Source organism: Archocentrus centrarchus, chromosome 3 (assembly GCF_007364275.1).
Source record: "Archocentrus centrarchus isolate MPI-CPG fArcCen1 chromosome 3, fArcCen1, whole genome shotgun sequence".
In the NCBI taxonomy this organism is placed as follows: Eukaryota; Metazoa; Chordata; class Actinopteri; order Cichliformes; family Cichlidae; genus Archocentrus; species Archocentrus centrarchus.
The window spans coordinates 10,702,421-10,724,775 of record NC_044348.1 but is presented as its reverse complement, the minus strand read 5'-3'; the positions used below and the strand labels follow the sequence as shown (position 1 = coordinate 10,724,775).

Sequence of the window (22,355 nt, the reverse complement as noted above, 5' to 3'; positions counted from 1 at the left end):
CACAACAGCTGGCTGTGTGGTTTGATGTCCTCCATCAAGGGTTTAATTATAGCTACTGTAATGTTATCAAATGACTATTTCAGTCAGTGTGTGCTTGTGTGTGTGTGTGCGTGTGCACTGTGTGTGTTTGTCGCACAAAAGGAGAAAGCGAGGAAAAGACGAGGAGAATTACATAACCAAATTAAGAAAAAGCAAGGTCCACAAGAACCAAACATAATGCTGAAATGAACCCCAGAGATGGGATCAATTATGTGATAAAGATATTGAAATGAGGAGAAAATAATCAGGAGAAAAGAAACGAAGCACAAGCACCAGAGCATCCTCACACTGAATGTGCACAGCTGCTCCCGTGGGGCTACGCAGGGCATTGGAAGGTTACACTGACAACTTGAGGAGATGGTTTCAAACACACAAAAAAAGGATTTATGGAAAATGTGGCTTGTTTACTGCCAAGCCCAAATTCCATGAGGTGATAGGATATTGAGAAGGTAAAAGTCAGCTCTGTTATATCCTTTTTTTTCTCTCTCATATGCTCATCAAGAGTGTCAGAACATCAACACTGAATTTAAAGATTATGCACCATATACTCTTTAAAAAAAAAAAAATTCATGCGAGTAAATATTCTGACAACTTCTAATAAATATTCCCCCAAGGAGTGTCAACAACAATTAAAATCCAAGATGAAAGAAGTGCTAGCCGTGAGGATTGCAGCTACAGCTGAGCCAGCAGCATGCACATGCTGATAAACAGCGATTCCTCAGACTTCAGGAGTGATCTGGAATGATCATTAACTGCAACTGACTTACAAAAATAACAGGTAGTATTTGGCTTCTGTGGAAGACATTAAAATATTCTTTCATCTACTGATATAGAATTATATGGAAATTTATACTCTGAGATTAAGAGCTTTCATTCCTCAAGTTACTGTCGCAAAGAACAGTTAACATATTCATGTAGCTGCAGAGAGTAACACTGAATGAATTTGGTGGCCTCGTGTCAAAGGCACGCTCAAGATTTTACAATAAGCAAGAAATAGATCTGACAACACTGCTGCACTCAAGGCTGAGATAAGAATCAATTCAGAGCAGCATTTATTAAAAAATACAACTGATAAAATGCATGTTTGCACAACAGTAAATTTAAAAAAAAATTTTTTTTTTAAATCCTTTTGAACCTGAGCCTTGGTGTGCCCACGCAAGCAGCAAAACCTCATTATATAAGCAGGTTCTACTTTTTCTTCAGGGAACGCGTTACAAAAGACGAGTATCTTACGCTTTTGTCCGTAACGTAGTTGCCAGGTAGAAACACAAACTACATAAGTGACACCCCTCATGCATAATTCTGACTGAGCCTCCTTTGAAAAGTCTTTAAGTAAATGATGCTGACGTAATCTAGCAGGAGTGCTGCTCTTTAATGTGCATAAATTAGTGCACCAGTCCACAGGTGTCCCGTCTTTCCTCTTAAGGCTTCAAAAGGTAGAATTTTAAAAAGCTTGGGATTATGATAATTATATGAAAGTGCTCTGTGTGTTTTCATAGGAACGAGACATTGAGAAAGAATACAAGACGAGTTTAAATTACTAAAATATTAGAACTGTAACGAGTTTTATAAAACTAAGTATGCATATTTCTGCTCTGTTGAACTATTTCATTCTTACTGCACTTTGTTTAATCGCCTAGTCAATGAACAGGGCAAACGTCTGAGGCCTTCCAGCAACAAATATACTACAACACAAAGAAAAACTTATTTTTGTGCTGTACATCTGCATGTTGGCGCTATAGCCAGTTGGTGGGAAGCTGACAGTTGTCTTTGTGTGTGTCTTTGTGTGTGTGTGTGTGTGTACTCACCACAACCCCAAACTGCTCAGGCTCTGACAAATTAGAGTACTCATTTTTATATGTGGCTAATGCACTTAGCTGCTCCTGCTCTGGTAGGTGCTTTACAAGGTTCTACAAAGAAAAGGAAGAAAGGGAGTGAGAAGTAGGGAGGATATGCAAAAATATAGAGAAATCTAACCTACTGCTGTTCTGTCTGAAGTTGCTTCTGTTGCTGCCTTTCAGCCATGTGGTGAGCATTGTAACTACAATAAAGCGTCTTATTACCAAGCAGTATGTGTAGCTTTATACTGTAAATCTGAAAAAAATATTATCTAAAATGAATCACACTGCACATGAACTGCTGTTAAGATAGAAACGGGGAGATTGACAGATACACAGACAGACAGACAGATGGATGGGAGGAAGAGAGTAACTCAGTGCTAAGTGTGAAGTATACAGATGGCATAAAACACATCGAAGTTATAGCCACAAAGCTGGTAAAGTACATACAAATGCAAACAAAAAATCAGCTAAACATCAGCATACTGCTAATTTATTTTTTATTGACAGACTGCCTGTGCTCACCAACTGTTTCAACACCTGCTGTACTGCCGGCTTTACAGATGCCCAGTGCTTTAGCCTTGGGCAACATGCTGTTTTAAGATAGACAACTAATCAAGACAATAGACAAGAGTTAGGGCATGAACCTGACCAACTGAGTAGGAGAAGGGCAGTACTAAAAATACTTCCAGCCTCAAGGTGAAAAGTTGAGCATTGTCTAGTTTTCAATATTTTTTTTTTCTATCTTTCAGCTAGAGTTGAGTGGAACAAGACAGTCATCCACTAAAGTCAGACAAGTAACCCAGGCTCTAAACATTTCTACAGCGTCATTAAAAACCGCACCTGGATCATAGGCTCAGTGAGCTGCTCCTCATCCACCTCCACTATCATGCGCCGAATTTCCTGGTAAGGTATACGGAAGGAGCCCAGGAAGATGGCTACAGTGAAAAACCAAATGGTGGAACAAATGCTGTGGTGAATGGAGAAAAGACTGACAACTGAGCTTTAATGTTGCCATATGAGACAGTTGGTCATAAAACTAATGAAAGAAAACAAAATACAAAACGAAGAATGGTGTGAAATAAAACAGTACAAACAAATGCTATGAAACAGGAACAAAAAAAAAAACAAAGACATCACTGGTTGAGCAGGTCCAACAAAGCAACCATAACATTTTCAAGCAAGGGGTAGAAGTAGGGATGGAATGGCACATTCCTTATCGGGATGAGTTATTAGTCTCACAAGCAGAAACAACAACAACAACAAAAAATTTGACTGGTCCAAGAGCCAACAGAGTCTGAAAGATTATTGGGAATGTGTGAGGTTGAGAACCTTTGAGTGTCTGGTATGTGAGTGTGAAGAAAGTTATATACTGGAAAATAAGAAGTTGTGAGACTTCTGAAAATGAAAATGTACTTCTTTCCCAGTAGCACTGTCAGTTTATAATGCATCACTCACAACATCATTTTTAATGTTGGGGATAATTTTGGCATAACAATCAAGCTACAAAGACAAATGTTATGAACCAAGGTGTCCCCTCATATCAGCATCGAATCCCAGAAACCTGAGACCATCCCTGAATTCATATCTCAGTGTGCTCCTCTCAGACACCCTGCCTCCAGAGACAGACTTCACTACGTGGTTTTGAAACCCCTCTTTATACCTGGCAGGGCTGACAAAAAGAGTCAGTGCTGTGTTTGCTGAATATTTCGCAACTCTTGGAAAGAGTCGCCCAGGGATGTTCCATCTTTGACACAAAGGGACGGCAGAATCACCAAAGATCCCCTCTGTGGACAGCCAACAGGACAGCCACAGCTGTGCTGCAAAGATGCATGTTCACTTGACTTTAAAGCCATCAAGAGACAGAAACACCTGCAGCCCTGCAGAGCTTTAAAGAACAACAGTTGCTTCAGTGAGACGAGAAAATGGCCCACAAAAGCACAAGAAGCCAGTCTAAAAGACCAGTCATCCCTGTGAACACCACCAGAAGGACTTCAACTCCCGCATGGGACTTTAGAGTCACAAGAGGCGCCGCTCCAGCACCACAGCAAGAGCACAGATCCACTGGTCCCACAGGACTTCAGGGTGCTGGCTACTACAGAGTATATAACTAAGTAAAAATGACAAAGAAGCACCATGTCCAAGAATTTACTAGAAATTTAAATAAATCCAATCAGACGAATAAAATGACATTTTACTAACAAATTCTAGAGAACACACGTTAACTGCATATATTCAGTTGAGGCTTTACTGGCAAACTAGCCCTTCTTTTAAAACATACGTAAAATGTGACACAAATGTGATATAAGCTCCTGGCTGTAACAGCTAATGCGAAATTTTTAGTACAATTCATTAGGCAGAATAAATTTGCACTGTATCTTAACAGTGACAGCATCAATCAACTAACAGAACTAAAACCCCACACAGTCATTCTCAAACCTCAATCAAAGCTTTCAGACTCTTTACCTCCTATGGTGGAACACATAAACCACCTACTCCCTTCTTTCCCTGCTCTATAATTTCTGCTGCATGATTTATCACTGTTACGTGGCTGATTAGTCTCATTTTCTTTTAATACATGAAACAAAGGTCACAGCTCCCTGTGATATAAGCCAATGAGGTGCTAAGATCTCAGAGTGCTTAAGAGATCAGCTGGATCCTCGTTAATGCCGGGTGCTTTTAAAAACGGTCATTTTAAGACCAAGTTTGCTTGTGAGTGGCTGCGTGAGAGAGAGAGACTCGAGAGCAAAAGAAAGAGGACAGAAAGAGAAATTTTTAGTTTTTCCTTTCCTTAATGGATCCTTAACGTTGTTAATTAGCTCAGTGTGAAGAGATGAGTCACGTGTAGCAAAGACCAGGACCACCTGAATTGTTGATGTGTATTAATTGCTATAGCTACATGTTAAATCATAGGCCACTACACTCACACATCAAGTTACCGATGTTTATGATTCTACCTTTTGGTAGGATTGGATGAAAAGGAAACAAATACTTACACAGATTCTGTGCAATCTTTGGATCGAGCACCTTCAGCTCTTTAATTCTCTTCTTTATGGATTTCTTATCTTCCACATCCTCCTCTTCTTTTTTAGCTGATAAAAGACAGAAGTACGAAATTATAGCCACCACATAAAGGCAACATTTACACAAATGAAATGTGAATGGAACACACAAATTCAGCCCAATTATACAATTATAACATTTAGATGTCAGTGTCCAACATAAAGCAGGGAATCACAAAAATGTAACCAGGTGGTGGAAAAAGTCCAGCTGTATTTTATTTATTTACCGAGTTGAAATATCGCACTAATTTTAAACAGGTCAGCTGTTTCCAACAGACTCGCAAATATTCCTGTCAGTCTTTGTTGTATATATTTACATATTTTTCCAAGTGAAGAATGACTCAATGATAGGATGCCATGTGAGTAGAGAAGCATGGAGAAAGGGATTACAGGGAAGTTCAGTTTTCACGCCACCGAGAGAGGAAGGTACAGGCTATAAGCACAAAGTTGCACTTTCGGTAATGATGTTATAGGTGAAGGTAAATCTGTCTTAGGGTCACATGGACGCAGGTAGGTGGGATTGTGATGGAGCTGCTGGTAGATAGGACAACCAATAACACGACACAGAGATACGTGCTTCCACGCGCGCACGTGCACACGCACGCACGCACGCACGCACACACGCACACACGCACACACACACACACACACACACACACACCCTCTTGAGCCACGATCACAAAGAGGAGTTCATGGTTGGCTTTAATTATTTAAGACACCAGATTAAGAGAAAAAAATGTGCATCCCAGGAGTTTTGGGGGTAATTGTCTGGTGCTGTAATTATCGTGTGTGTGTGTGGTGAGAGGAGAGGAGTGGAGACGAGAGGAAAGCAGAGGAGGAGAGGGGAACAGAGCAGAAGAGCACTCGGGTTAATCCACAGGAAAGGTATTTCTGCTGTTCCACATGGGCTCAGTTTTCTTTCAGGGATTCTGTATCTAATTAAAAAGTGAAGAGGTATACTGCGAGTGCCAGCATGAAGAGACCGGTATGATGTCCACAAACACGAACACCTACAGTTCAGAGCACAGCACACAAATACACAAACACGGCCACGCACTGAGCAATCCTTGGACTTACGTGGTTCCTCCGTTGGTACTCTCTCCTCACAGTCTTCAGTGTGAGAGAGAGGAAAACGCAAAAAGACACACAAGGGGGAAATGGGGTTAAAAATGTGTACCATGGACAGAGGAGAAAGATAAAAACACATTTTTATAAGAATGCACCCTGTTCACTGCAGCATGAAATACAAAAAGAAAGTAAACTACAAATACGCTGTAAAATCTGCATTGGAAGAGTGGGTTTGCCAAACAAACATTCACTTGATCAAATGAAAAATGATTTATGCTTTACTTTCATAGCGTTAGCTACAACATACCAGTCAATTGCTTTTTTTGTTTGTTTGGTTTTTTTTCCCCTAAAATGATGCAGTCTTGATCCACACTTGCTAACATCAGATTTCTTTCTAGCCCAATAAAAGTAGTATAACACCTTTTGGATTGCTGGTTGAACAAACAAGCAACATGAATATATGAACTTGGGCTTTTGGGAATGTACATTTAAAAGACTAAACTTTGAAAGCATTGTAAACATAGATTAAAAGTCATTATCAGATCGCTCAGTGATGCTCAGTGATAATTAAATGCAAACTTAACACTTTAGTTCAGCAAAAAGAAAGTTCTCCCTCTGTCATTTCAAAGTTTTCCATATCAGCACATAACAAAAAAAAAATAATGTAATCCTTAGCAGGTCTTAAAATTAGTACTTTTCTACCTTACATGAGCACTCAAGGTGCTTTATATAGCATGTCTCATTCATCTATTCACACACACACATTCATACAAGCACTTTCTATATCTAAGTGCTTTCTATCTAACATTCACACACACTCATACTCCAGTGAACGCATCAAGAGCAACTTGGGGCTCAGTATCTTGCCCAAGGATACTTTGGCATGCAGACTGGAGCAGCCAGGGTTCAAACCACCAACCTTCTAATTAGTAGATGACAAGCTCTACCTCCAGAGCCACAGCCACCCCAAAATACAATGTGAGATGAACAACACGTGACATATTACACTGTGTCATTATTTATGTAACATAAACTAAGCCACAATGCACTCCATGATTCAAGAACCACTTTTAGCAGCATAACTTAAAGTAACCAGAGTAGAGGAATTTTGGCCAACTCTTCATTATAATGCTGCTTCAGTTCATTGAGGTTTGGGGGCATTTATTTATGCACAAGTCCCACCACAGTATTTTATTCAGGTTGAGGTCTGGACTTTGACTGGGTCATTGCACCACCTTGATTCTTTTCTGTTCCAGTCATTCTGTTGTAGATTTGCTGCTGTGCTTGGGATCACTGTCCTGTTGCATGACCCAGTTTCAGCCAAGCTTTAGATGTCAGACAGACGTCCTCACATGTGACTCTACAATATGTTGGCATACAGAGGAATTCATGGTTGTTTCAGTGATTGCAAGGTGCTCAGTGGCTGCAAAACAAACCCAAATCATCGCCCTTCCACCACAAAGTTTCACAGTTGGTATGAGGCGTTTGTGCTGGTGCTTTGCATTACGGCCAAACATCGCCACGTTGGTCTCGTCTGTCCAGAAGTCTTGTGATTTGTTGAGATGCATCTGTGCAACCCTAAGCTGTGCTGCCATGTTCTTTTAACAGAGAAGAGGCTCCACTCCTCCAAGACTGGCAACTGTCTTGAACTGTCTTTTCCACATACAAATAGAATGATGAACTTCAAATTATTTCAAAATTACTTACAACCCTTCCCAGATTAATGAGCATCAATTGCTTTTTTAAGATCCTTGCTGATGTCATTCCTCTTTGGTATTTGGTTAACACTTTAATGCTCCAGACCAGCAAACTGCCACAATTTGTGCTTTTACAGAAGTGCTGACACTGGCTGATGATCAATTAATCAAGTGCATTTGATTATCAGCACCTGGCTGCTCCTTACCCTCTTAATTCCTGTGGAAGCAGTAAGGATATACTTAATTTTTCAGACACTGCTTCTGCATTTTGGCTTAGTGTTTGTTACATAAATAATGACACAGTGTACAGTGTCATGTTCAGTAATTCATCTGAGGTTTGTACCTAATTTTATGACCTGCTAAGGAACAGATTATTCTTATTATGTGCTGATAAGTAAAACCTTAGAATTTTATGTACTTTCTTTTCACCACAACTATGATATTGTTACAAACTGCTTTTAATCAAGATGTCAAATTCAAACATTCAAAACTGGAAAATATAAATAAATAAATCATTTGAATAAATGGGCACGAAGGACAGCAGTCACTTTGCATTTTCTGCCAGAATAATAACACTCAGATTCTAACAGTGTGTGCAAACAGGCACTTCACTTATGTCTGCATGAATATATTTTGTCCAGAACTGTGTTTGCTCTTGAGTACATATGAATAAAGGTGATTATTATGTTAAGGCAAAAAAAAAAACCCACAAATAAGTATGCATACATAGAATCATCCAGAAGTCCTGAATATAATGATATTGGGTATTAAGATGCAATAAGGAGCCAGCCCTAAAGAGCCTCTGGTTTACTGCATTAAGATGTCATATTGATCTACTCTTCATATAGCTCAACAAAATCTCATTTACCACAAAGTGCACTGAGACTCTCTCAGACACACAAGAAACAGAAAAATACTAAAGTATTAACAACCTTGTTTCCGCATATATAAACACACTTGGTTGTGCCATACAATTTATGAAGCATCCTCAGATGCTGCAACTGCTACAGACCTCTCTATTGTATAAGAAATAGTGAGATAATAAGATAGAAATTACATTACTCACACACACCCACCGACCCACATAAAAATGCACACACACACATACACGTATGCACAGCTACCTCAGGTGTTATCAGTTAAATCAGCTAATTAGATTGCCCCCTTCCAGCATCACCCTCTTATCCTCTTTGGCCTTAAAACAACTCTTCTTCAGGGAAGCCTGCTCATTATACATCAGCCAATTAAAATCTCCTACAGGAGGGTCAGAGGTCACTGGTTAATCAATCAGAGGGAGTGGCGACAATTGTAGTTATCAGATTGCGCTATCACCCAGGAAGTAGGAAAGATAAGGATACACTTGTGAGAGCAGGCCAGCGGGGAGTCTGCATCCCATTACACATTGAGCAAAAGCAGAACAGGAGCAGCGGGCACAGTGTAGATATGATGCGACTAGAGTAGATATTTTAACACCTAATGACAAGTGGATTAATATTTGTAAAAAGATGACACTGGAATAAAAAGTTGCACCTGTTTATAGAGAAAGATGGAATCAGAGCATGACAGGAAGAGGCAAGTTCCAAACTGAGCCATTGACTAAAACCACAGTTAAGATCAGAAGCTGAGATCAGATAACGCAGAAAACGGAAAGCAGGAGTCAATCACAAGACGGGAGAGAGCAGTGCATTAGGAACAGACACCAGCACAGGGGAAATGGCTCTGTTCTGCCACAGCACATGTCATAGTGTGAGAAAATTTACCATCTAAGAAAGTTAGACCCACTTCATGGAGGCCTGTGATAAATGTCAATGTGATGGTGGGACTATGGACAAAGTAGGAGGAAAGATAAGTACGAAAAACAGAACAAAGATGAAGAACTGTCTCAATTTTTCTTTGCCCCCAGTGGTGCAAGTGCATTCTGAATTATTCCAACAGTAATAACAAAAAATAAATACATAAATATGTTAATTTGAGCTTGTCAAAAACATCACTGGGTGTGCAACAAAAGGAGACGTTCTATTATTCTCTCACAAAAAGTACAATAATGTTTGGTTGCAGGGTCAGATGAGGATCCAAAGCCAGAATTTTAAGAGTTTTCTGCTCTCTTTACTTGTAATAATTCTACTGACTACTTCTGATCCAATCTCTGGCACAGTTTAAAGGCACTTGGCAAAAAAATAAAATAAAATAAAATTTTATATATATATATATATATATATATATAAAATCACAATGTGTGCGTGTGTAACACTGCACTGCACGCACACGCTTCCCAACAGCAGCAGCACTTCCCACAAGGCAGTACCAGTGAATTGTGCCATCAAAGCACTAAAGGGAGTGGTGGATGAAATAAAACTGCTGTGAAAGAGCATGACTGGCATGACAGGCAGGCCTCAGAGACAAGCAAGTAACACCTCATATCCCCACCCCACCTTCTTTATCTCTCTCTCTGTCTCTCTCTCTCACGCACACACACACACACACCTACTTCCCTCCCTTGCCCCAGCTTTTTACACTTGAATCACCACTTCATCTTATCAAGTTGGATCTCTAATCAGAGAAAATACCTTACTGGAACTGGCCTGCTCTTTCACATAAACACACAACCAGGAACACACAAGTACTCCTAACACTAATTGCCAATAAATAAAAAACACATCTAATAACTAATACTGAAGCCTAAAATATTAACAAGTAAGGAACTGACAAAAATACCAGTGACGAAAATACAGGTCCAGCACCCCCCCATGCATGTAATTTCATCCACTGTCTATGTCACCTCCCACGAGACTCTCCCTTGTGTTGGCGTGGCTATATTATTTATGGAATGATACAGTGGCAGAATTGCCTCCTCTGGGAAAGCAGATAAGTCCACAGTGAGGGGAAAGTTGAGAGGTCCATAGACTTGAAAGGCTAATTAAATCAATGTGTTGTTTCAAATAGCCAATCAAGGCACTCATGCAGGTAAAGTTAAAATCACTGCTATTAAGGGGGTTTCTGTGGCAGCGATAATTCAGGGGGCCTCGAAATTCAATGTGCAAACACCACACCCACACACAGACACACACTCACACACACAAACTGCCTGAAGCAAAATCCACTGTGAGACATCTGATGCACAGGAGGGGGGCTGTCTGCAGCAAGTGAACAAATCCACCATTCCGACACATCTGTCAACTCTACAGTCAACAGAGGGAAGAAGAACAGTCAAACCAGCTGCACAGTTTGACTGTTGACTCACTGTATGGTTCGGATCCAGCTATGTCCTGAACTTCAGTCAGCCTGACAGAAAGCACAAGAGACATCAGACACATGTCCAGTAGTTACTTGGACTATGCATACCCTCCCCTCACCTTTCCCTCTCTGCCTTATCAATGCACACACTCCACCATCCTGAACAGCAGTGCGATGACAGCTTGACTAGTCTGTTTGCACACGGACTATCCTCCCCACCGGAGTTGCGTGAGCACTAGCGAGTGTGAGACAGAGAGGGAGATCAGAGTAATGAAGTGAGGGGCTCTATTTTGAGTGAGCTAATCAAAGTGAACCATCCAGGGCCACCTCTCTCTGTGATCCAGACTAGATGACCCAGGGCCATAATTAGTCTGAGACTTTCATTCTGATAGCAGCAAATTAACAGACTTCATTAGGCTTTTCTCCCCTCCTCTATCCCTGCTATACCAAGATCACTTAAAAGTGTCCATGTATGAGCATCAACGTTTACAACATACCAGCCAATTGGTTCTTCACAAAGAAACGAGCACACCCCGCAGAGAGAACGTGCAAGTATACACATTTGGAAATCAGAAGTTACTGACAATACATCAAAAGATTTACAATTGATTAGAAGCCTCTGTTAATCAGTGTGTATTGGCCTGTGGGGATGAATTTAACAGGATGGTCTATTCTCAGTGGAGTAGTGCCCTCTAAAGGCCTCATGAAGATCAACCAGTGCTCTCTTAATATATCTCAGCATACTGGTGTGTGTGTGTGTGTGTGTGTGTGTGTGTGTGTGTGTGTGTGTGTGTGTGTGTGTGTGTGTGTGTGTGTGTGTGTGTGTACATGCTAAAATGAGTATTTTCTGACTGCTCTGTCATATCAGGTATGAAGCATTATTATCTCCATTTCATCTCACTGTGACAGCCCTAGTATGATCTGCACAGTTGTTAAGCCCACCCTAACATTTCCCAAGTCATTCAATAGATTGATGACAGCCTAAATCATTCACCTCTGAAGTCATTTGCAATTTTTTCAGTTTTTCTCCTTATGCTGTTGCAAACACGTCTGCACCCACTACCTTCACCACTGACACACACACACACACACACACACACACACACACACACACACACACACACACACAGTTTCCATTCACAAACCTACATGTGTGGATGAAAAATCACGGCAGAAAAATAAAGTCGCGAAAGCAAATATGTTTTTAACGAGCCGGCCCATTACTTTGATGATATGAGAACATAAAAACACAAATTGGGACTAAATTGAAGTGCTGATGCTTGAGAAACAGAGGCAGAAAAAAGGCAAAAGAAAAAAACAACAACAATGGAGAAGGAAAAGAACAGAAGAAGATTAACCACACAAAAAAGGAAGAAAATGGGAAGGGTGGGTGTACGTGCTTGGAGAAAACGTGACATTTTCAAACATTGCAGGACACTGTCATAGGTCCAAGTAATTGGTGTGTGCGTCGAGCAAAAGTGCTGGACTCACACACACACTGTAGCACACTGGATATTTCATAATCTGACCAGAATATGGCTGTGTGGCAGGTTCAAAATATACATGAAAATAACAGGCTGGACATTATAAGGAAAAGGGGAGAGGGAAAAAAAAAAAAAGATGGCCATTTGTTCACTGTGTACTGTGTGATCGGCCCTTCCCTCTCAACAACAATGAAAAGAGCCTTTAATGATTATGCATTTGATGAGATCTCTCATACTGGCACAAATTTTCTACAGCCACACAAAAAGTCATTATGGAACTAATGGTGTTCTTCAAAATGTCAAAGCAAAATCATAAAGAGATGGAGAAAAGAAGAACAATTGAGAGAAACACACACACACACACACACACACAGGAGAGAAAGTCCATTTGATGGGAACAGGTATATACCAGCAGAGAGCAATGCTGACTGCTAGACAGCAAGACACGGGCATCCTGCTGATATCCTCATATACTTAGAATGGTTCAAAACAAACTATATTTAAAACACTTGAAGCCATTTTAGAAGCTAATTCCTGCCCTCAGTGAACACAGCTGCACTCTGTGCACCTCTGAAGGTAACACAGATGTTTATTTTTATCCAACTGAGATTAATATGGTAATTAGGACACTTAAGTTGTGCACCTGAGACTATTCAAGCATGAGAATATAATGCTAAGTTCTATTAAAAAAAATAATAATAAATTCAAGCATATGATTTTCAAAAGGACCACCTACTGTACTGCTTTTTTGTCCTTTCATCCCCACCTTCTCTAGTCCTCAAATCTCCTCCTAATTCCTGTGATGGTGTCCACCAACCTCCTCAGCTTCTTTTCTTTTATTGTAATTCAAAAGACTTCTAAGTTCTCCATACAGAAGACCACAAAAGCTATTGCCATTTTAAGAAATACACCCACATTGCATTTGAGAAACCTATTAACCACAATATGCATATGTTAAATGGCTCCAATTTAGAGATACTCTGAGGGTTAATGCAGTGACGGCTGACAGAGGAGAGGCATGGATATGAATGAACATGGCTGTTTAATGTGTCACAGCAGCCTGAGTTTGACAAGTCACGACAAGCTGTTAGCGCTGACCGTGGTCTTTACCTCCATGTGGGAGCCTGTTCTTGAATGTGTGCACTGCTTAACCACTAAACCAAGCACATGAGCTAATTCCCTCCTACATACAAGTCCAATTTCTATCAAGTACTCCCCAAATATACTTGTGGAGAATGACAAGACCAATATAAATACACTTCCTTACCAGGCCATTATATTTATATGGAAATTAGCTGTCTAATTATCTGTTATAGTATGCCAGAAGTAGGAAAAGAGACCAGCTTTCCTCAACTTTCTCTTTAACAGGCTACATTGATCTGGAGAGCCTGACTTTGACTCAAACCAAAGCCTTTACACTATAGTAACATAGAAAAGGACAGGCGTGAAGCATCTTGTCTAAGCTTAGAATAGCCAAACCATGACTTCTAATGTTTTATTCAATACAACATTTAGTATTTCTGCGTCTTCATGCTAAACCACATGCCAAGCTGCTTACAAGTTTAATCTGTGACTCCTAACAGTTACCTGATTTGGATGAAAAAAAACAAAAGAAAAACATAAAATGATCAAGTTAAGCAGCCTGTACAATATTCTTGAAGAGAAAAATTTAAAAGAAGCAGAAGAAGAACTCAGTCACTGACCAGGGCAACAAGAAACAGCAATATGCCCAAAGGTAGAGTAGTATTATTATTAAAAAAAAAAAAAAATGCCAATACTGATATATGTTACCTGCAGTGTTGCTTTCTGTATACTCTTCAATAATAAATACATTTTAATGATCCAACCATTTTGTAGCATAGCACAGAACAGCCCACAGCCATTTTTTTTTTTTTTTTTGTTGAGGGCTGAATCCTGTATAGGTCAAGATCTGATAAAATAAAAAAAAAAAAAAAACTTTAAAAGCTTTATATTTCTCAATAACTTGCTTTAACCAACACCCTTTCTATTTCTCTTTCTTGCAGCTTTGCATCTTTGAAATACAGGTAGGTTATTAGTGGATGCTTGTATTTCAGGAAGAAATGGCAAACTGATTTTGTGATCTTTGACGGTTTCATCTAATTGGATGTTATTTATTAGTTGAAAAGAAGCCTCAGGAAAGGGCAGCTCTCTTCGTGTTGTTGCTCTTTTTTTCTTTTTTTTCCAAGCACTATAGTAATAAAACTGTCTCTCTGCCCTCTCCTTGATAAAAAGAAATGGAAAGAAAAAATGTTCCAGATGTCAATTAAGATACCAGTCCTTAGACCATGAACTGCAATTATATATATTCATATAACATGCAAATTTGACAAGTTCGGGGAAAAAGATGCTTTCATGGTAACAATTAAAATGTTATCCTCAAGGTCTCAAAGGGATTTTTTTTAATACAATATCAAGATTTAATTACAGAATATACTGCAGTTAGAACTACAAGTATGTGGACAATTACAATTTTTCTCCTCTATACCATCACAGTGACTTTTAAATCAAACATCACGTGGTAATCACAGTGCAGACATTCAGCTTCAGTTTAAGCAGTTAAACAAAAGTGCTGCATTAATTAGAAATTACAGCCATTTTTATTCAAAAGTACTCAAAAGTAATTGGATGACCTAACATAAGTCTCATCTATGGTTTATGGAATCAACTCCAAAACATTCACCTGCTTAATCTGTCATGAAATAACAAGGTCTCATCTAATCATGAAACTGCTTGTAATCAGTGTTCAATTACTTCTCAGCATTTGAAAATTGGGTACTACATACACTATATTGCCAAAAGTATTCACTCACCTTCCAAATCATTGAATTCAGGTGTTCCAATCAGTTCCATGGTCACATGTAAACCAAGCACCTACACATGCTTCTACAAACATTTGTGAAAGAATGGGTCGCTCTTAGGAGCTCAGTGAATTCCAGCATGGTACCATGACAAGATGCCACCTGTGCAACAAGTCCAGTCATGAAATTTCCTCACTACCAAATATTCCACAGTAAACTGTTAGTGGTATTATAACAAAGTTGATGCGATTGGGAATGACAGCAACTCAATAAAAAAAAGAGAGGAGGTCTGCACACCAAAGAGCTCCTTGAAAAATTTTAATCCATCAACGTTTAAAACAGGAGTGCCCTTCTTCAGACTTAATAAGGTAATGCTACACACCTGTTTAAATAACCACCCGTCAACAAGAAGTTGAGTGACAGGTGCCATTCAATGTCCAAGGAAAAAATAGGACAAAGAGAACACTAGCAATCATGGATGTACCAGAATACTCAATATCACATAAATAAGCAATTCAGCCATGAAGTGGTAGGCCACATAAAATCATAGTGCGGGGTCAGCGGATGCTGAGGCATGTAGCGCACAGAAGTTGGGCTCAACCCCTTAGTTCCAGTGAAAGGAACTCTTAATGCTTCACTATACCAAGACATTTTGGAAAATTTCATGCTCCCAACTTTGTGGGAACAAAGTTGGTCATGTTGGAACTTCCTGTTCCAACATGACCATGATGCCTGCCAAGAAACTGAAGGGTGTATAAGTGTAAAAGGAGAACACAATAAAAGGGTATTGTGACATACACCCCTGTGTTGCTGCGTGTGTTTCGGGACTGACTGAAGGCTTTAATGCTACACTCAAGTTCATATGCATCTGAAGGCAAATGAGCAAATACTTTTGGCAATATAGTGTGCAACAAGAGCATTGCTGTGCGGGTGCCAATGCTTGGCTGTTTTGGACTCATAACAGGCAGCAAGGGTCAAAGTGCTATTATAATAAAGTCAGTGAACAAGTGTGTGAAGTTTGATGGGTCTAGCTTGAACAGTATGTACGTATGGTATGAATTTGAACATCCTAGGTCACATTGTTCTCGAATTATGGCTAACGTTAAAGTTTTTGACAGATGATGTCGATGCCGCCGACCCCTAAGTCTATGACAATAGCTTGACTTTTTCTCTGAAACAGCTGAGGTAAAAGATTGGCTATAATTCCTAAAAAGTTAATGCAATGCATTAATTAAACTGATTCAATTCAAGTGGAAATTCTGCACTACCAGCTTTAATTACATCATGGCTATGCGATTTATAAGCCACTGTGGTGGTGTGGTGTACAGTGGCAAAATTACAAAAATTGTGTCACTGTCCAAAGACATATAGACCTAACAACATGGTTGATACAACCAGCAGGCATTATATTACCATGCTCGTTTTTTACTGGTTACAGAACTTTTATTTGTAATATCTTTACTGCTTCATACATGAAACAACTGACCAGATTACAAGTATTGAACAAAGTATCAGTGAATTTTTTTGCTAAAATATATTATATGTTTTTCCAGAGCTTAGTTCTTAGTTCATCATGTAAATGAAACAGCACCACTAATCATCTAGTCCCAGTTTGCTTAAGAAATCTTTACTCATTTTATGATCTAAAACAAAATTTTAACAAAGAGGAGAATAGTAAAAAATGTAGCTCTACAGGTTTGTTTTAACCAGTGCCCATTATGTTTAAAAAAAATACCCTCACTGCTGGCAGAACCAAAAGCTACAACAACAAAGAGATGAGACACAAGTAGTACAGTAAAAAAAGGCCATGTTCCTCATAGTCCTTAATTCCCCACCTGCCAGTGTCTGGAATATGTTCTGTGATTTTTCACCTTGTCTTCTCACCAACACCCAAAGGAAAGCCATTTTATACATGTTTTATCTCTATCTATTGACACTGATGGTCTCAAAGAGCTTCTCCAGAGGCTATCCGTGAAATCACAGAAATTGCCAACACTTCTGAGAGCTGTCAGCTCTTTCTCTGGTTGTCCAGTCAGTACATTTGCTTGTTTGTTTCTCCCCGTTTTCATCTTGTCTGTCCAAGTAAGTAAAAGGCTGGGTATAAAGAATTATTTTTTTTCCCTCCAGTTTATCAAATGTTATTCAAAAAAATAAACCTCAGTCCTATAATAGAATTATTTATGCCAATACAGCCATGCCAAAGGGGCATTTTTGTTTACGAAACAAAATTGGCTATTTTTCTATACTATTTCTTTCTTACAGCTGATGGCAGGTTAAAATGAAATTCACTGTAAAATTTAAAGACTCCATTTGGAATGAAACAATTTCTAAAATAGCACAAACATTTCATTAAATAACAATTCACAAATCAATCATACAAAGCTAAACAAGACATCAGCTAGTGGTCCACACTTAAAGATGTTAATGGTGGACAGCTTTCAGGCCTCTCTTCTGCAGAACCAGCTCCCAGTTTTGATTCAGGAGACAGACACCCTTTTAAGATTAGGCTTGAAAATTTCCTTTTTGATAAAGTTTATAGTTAGGGCTGGACCAGAAACTTGAACCCTCCTTTAGTTACACTGCAATAGGCCTAGGCTACCGTGTAGGGCTGCAACTATTGATTATTTTAGCATTCGAGTATTTTATCTATTATTTCATCGAGTAATCAGATAAGAAATACTTTTGTCTTATGAACAGTTCATCTGCATATTTTAACTTCCGTAGCGTAAGTGCAGATTTTTCACTGTGTGAAACAAACAGCAGTGGATGGAGCAGCTACAAAGCTTTATATTCACAAGCATCCACCTAAATACATTTCTATAGCAGATCTTTTCTTAGTCTCTAATCAGGAGTATAAAAAATATTTTGACAGAGGCCCTCGGTACCGAACAGGGGGAACTGGGGGTTTCCCATCATTACCGATCGCTAACGCCAGAAGCGGTGACCGCTAGCAAACTGTGGTGCTAGCAATCTGTTCTGGTATCTAACAGCTGAAATTCTCAGCCCAGAGAGCACAACACACAAACACGGGTGTAGAGAGCAGTGGAAAAACGCGTCAGCGATGATCCACTCTGTGTTAGAGGGTCGTTTTTTTTTCAAATAATGGAAACACGTCGCAGCGACAGCAAACTTAAATGCTAATGTGGGTGAAACACTCCGCTTACACGGTGACACCTGAGCACTGCAGAGTTCATGATGCGCTGAGCGTTTCTTCGTCACTCACCACTTTTCATTCATGTGTTTATACATCACTCTGCATTTGATCATTAGTTATTATTAATCTCTGGCTAAAAAATAATTGGGGGAAGAAACACTGTTTATAAATCTTATGGTACAAATCTTGTGGCACTCATGGAATGAGTAGTAATGGGGGTTACGCTTCCATAACAGGCAATGCATGACTAATCCTGCAATGCATGACTAACTTGCAGGTTAAAATTTCACAAACTCTCACAGTAACACATCTGAATTAAGCTTGGAATCAACTAAAACTGATGCTGCAAGATAAGAAAAGCAAATAATAGGGTACATAAAAAAAACATCTACTAACCTTTTGTTTCTGTTGTGGAGCAAGCATGAAGGCAGATCATGCAGCCAAGCAGAAGTTGCAAAAGTGGAATAAATAAAAAGGAAGATGAGAAAGGGAGAAAAGCAGAGACAAAGCAAAGAGGAAAAAGAAAAGATGGTTAGTGCTGTTTGAAGTAAGCATTATTTCAGACATTTTAATGCCAGCGGAGAGATAAAGCATTGCACTGAATGAAAACTGATGTTAGAGACCATAGAAAAATACAATTGCTTTGACAGTTCCGGTTCACTTTATATTTCTTCCCAATAACAAACTCAAAGAAGAAACAAGACACATCACACAATTTTGAGAGCTTTCTATTCAACGAAATAGACTTAATGTTCTACCAATCCAAGGCTTATTTGAAACAACAGTGACACCGATGGTTGATGATGACTCTGTCATAATTACATCAGACATCACAGGTCAGAGCCTTGTTTCTCTCCTTTGAATAGAACATAATATTACACAGACTGATTGCTCTAATTGCATGCATCAGCATATTGTGTCAGATTTTCAACCTGTGTAACTGTGTTTTAGCCACATTCACAGCAGTGATTGGGGCAAAAGAACAATTCATATCTAACGTCTGGATCAGAATCTGAAATGTTACAGTTAAAACATTTTGCAGCAGATTTTAAGTTGTGTTTGTACAAGGCACTTTTCTCATCTACTAACAACCTCTTGACATGGACGTGCATTTTTATCACATTATTAAGTCCACATGGGTTTTTCAGCAGAGAGAATTCCATTAAAACAAAACAAAACTGTGGTTACATATGTGTGAAGTTATGAAAGTAAATGCACTATTTTCCAGTCATTTTGATGTTATTCATTACACGGGTCAACAGACAATTTGTGGCAATGACAACAGTGCTAAAGCCCACCCCACTTTTAATTCTCTGTCTTTTGAAGTTTGCTGGTGAAGCTTTAACACTTCCCTTCTGCCCTTATGGGTTCTTATTTCAGTAACTGATACAGTAACCACAAAGACAGTAATTATGGCCCACAGTTGTCAAGGGAGCAGATTAAACCTTTGAGTTCAGAAGCTGACATTGTGGCCACATTAACTATGTTTAATTTATTATTTGTGATTATTAATAGAAATAAGATAAGTCTCAGTTATAAATCTAATAATTAGCTTTGGGTAAAACCATAATAAATAGCAGATACTAATAAAAAAAAAAAAAAACACCTAACTGGAAATAAATTTAGAGAGAGACGTAATAAAGGTCATCAGTAGGATGCTGTTGTTCACTGTTGCCTGTTGTTAACCTCTTAAGATGACAAGTTGCTTATTTTGCGTGAACTACAGAATTAAGAGTCAGAATTATGTGTGATGGCTTTTGTATACATCGCTTTTCTATATTCAATCACATTTTTTTTTGCAGGATATATTTTAGTTATGTTTTGAAAACTAGGCCTAAACCACAGCATTTTCAAAAGTAATTCATATTTCATTGGAACAATTTTTTACTTTTTTTTTTTTTTTGGACCACTTGCTAAAGATGTTGCTGTAATTTGACCAACACTGATAAGAAAATTTAGCAAACAACAACAACAACACAGTTTAACATAAAGAGCGGTTTAGTGTAAAAGTTTACAATTCCATTATCTATGTTTATGGGAAAACTGTCCCACAGATAATGTGAGATTTAATCTGTATGAAAAAAACTAATATAACCTTTTAGCTATATGCAATGGGAAAATGATAACATCTTGGGAAGAATGTAGGAAGAAATGGGACTGCGTGCCTGGAGTTGTAATGGCATGAACTGACCGGGGACTCACAGGAATAGCAGATAAAATGTTGGGAAGATTCAATTCTGAAGTGAAGCCAGAAAGACTCAGAAACATGCGTGCACAGAAGGGAGGTGCATTTGGAGGAGGTTAATTATTTAATAGCCAGTAAATGTTATTGTAAACATATATATTAAGGATAACTGAGAAACTATAGGCAGTGTTAAATCTTATTAAGGTCAACATCTATTGCCTTGGTAAGTGGCTTTATAAGGCTGTCTGAAAGGTCCTTAGACAATTACTGTATGGGTGGCTCTATTAGACCTACTTCCTTTCTGCTGGGAACTGTCACTCTTAAAGAAATACACTCATGCAAACTGTTTGCTCCTGAATGGCTCATCTTAAAAAGTTGGCATGAAATACAATGCACACAGCTCCAGTCAGCATTACCTATTTCTGATGCTTTGAAAAGTTGATGTTAAGATTTTTTATATCGTGAACACAAGCAGAGAGAGAATGGTCTAAAGGGATTTCCCAAGAAAAGCTGTCTTCTTTCATGCAATACCACCGGCTGAACTGCAGCTGTGCTGTAAGGGTAAGGAGGCAGGGGAAAAGTAGGAAATGATACCAAAGTACAGCAGGGCCAGAGTTGGCTTTCCTGTCCAAAAAAAAGTCTGTCCTTCATAAATTAGTCTTTGGGTAGACAGATATGTCAAAACAGCAAAATAACTTTTTATTATTGTGTTTGAGGTTTGACTTACTGCAGTCTTAACCGTCATCTTACCAACTAGGATCTGCGCAGACCCCAGAAGTATATTTTTTGTCATATATCACAAGTTATTTTTTGTTTCCCCCATTTCCATCATCCCAATTTTTATGACTTTATGACAGTCAAATTGTTCATCGTTTTCCATTTCTGCTTTGAATGGTGCTTTTCAAAAGAATACAAAAGCTGTTGAAAGCAAAAGCACCTAAATCAGGGGTGGGCAATTCCAGGCCTCGAGGGCCGGTGTCCTGCAGGTTTTAGATGTCTCCCTGATCCAACACACCTGAATCAAATGGCTGAATTACCTCCTCAGTATGCAGTCAAGTTCTCCAGAGTCCTGCTAATGACTTCTATATGTGACTCAGGTGTGTTGGATCAGTGACACATCTAAAACCTGCAGGACACCGGCCCTCGAGGCCTGGAGTTGCCCACCCCTGACCTAAATCCACCTATGAAGTTCCAACAAATGGAAGTATTTATTCAGTTAATGTTGACATGGGTCCTCAAGTATGCAGTATCAAGGGGGAAAGGGGTACTCTGTCAGTCATTTTAAATGAGAAAGGCTCTATCACTATATTCATTGTGTGAAGAGCGTCCCAGACTTGAAGTTACTGTATCAGAACACTGGAGGCATTGCTGGATCTAGCTGAGACAGCTTGGGGATGCCCTGGTCACACCACATGTGATAAGGAATGAGGGAAACTCCACCTGCAGAGGTGACTATCCAACACCTGGGTGGAAAATCTGCTTGAAGAAGGTGTTACCTGTGCTCCTGAATCACAGACAGGAAAGTAGCAACTGCTTGCTCCTCCAGTCACATGCCAGAACACCCTGAGCATAGCATGTGGCAAACTGTGTGTACAGTATAACTGCACGTAGTGTGTACTTAGTTGCTGTTTAGCTGTTTTTAGTCATTTCCTGTCCCTATGCAATGATAGTAAGGTTCACTTTGCCAGGTACAATTCTCAGTGGGTGCTAATCTCCACTAATCTGCCCTTTGTCCAAGATTATGTTCATATTAGTTATGGATATAATTTATAGAT

At 39.2% G+C, this 22,355-nt stretch overlaps 1 protein-coding gene across 7 annotated transcripts in view; it reads right to left on the bottom strand.

Annotated features, from left to right (window-relative positions):
* Window positions 1–22,355, bottom strand: part of LOC115777468 (protein diaphanous homolog 3) — a 177,280-nt gene that overhangs the window by 102,919 nt on the left and 52,006 nt on the right. For 4 of the 7 annotated variants that reach the window (XM_030725398.1, XM_030725376.1, XM_030725382.1 and 1 more), the window contains 5 exons: window positions 18,792–18,800; window positions 6,017–6,049; window positions 4,874–4,969; window positions 2,721–2,815; window positions 1,848–1,949 (listed from right to left, as the gene is read on the bottom strand). In XM_030725398.1, the coding sequence (XP_030581258.1) occupies window positions 1,848–1,949; window positions 2,721–2,815; window positions 4,874–4,969; window positions 6,017–6,049; window positions 18,792–18,800 (335 nt within the window). The remainder of the gene's footprint in view (window positions 1–1,847; window positions 1,950–2,720; window positions 2,816–4,873; window positions 4,970–6,016; window positions 6,050–18,791; window positions 18,801–22,355) is intronic. The other 3 variants (XM_030725405.1, XM_030725419.1, XM_030725391.1) reach the window with 2 other exon arrangements.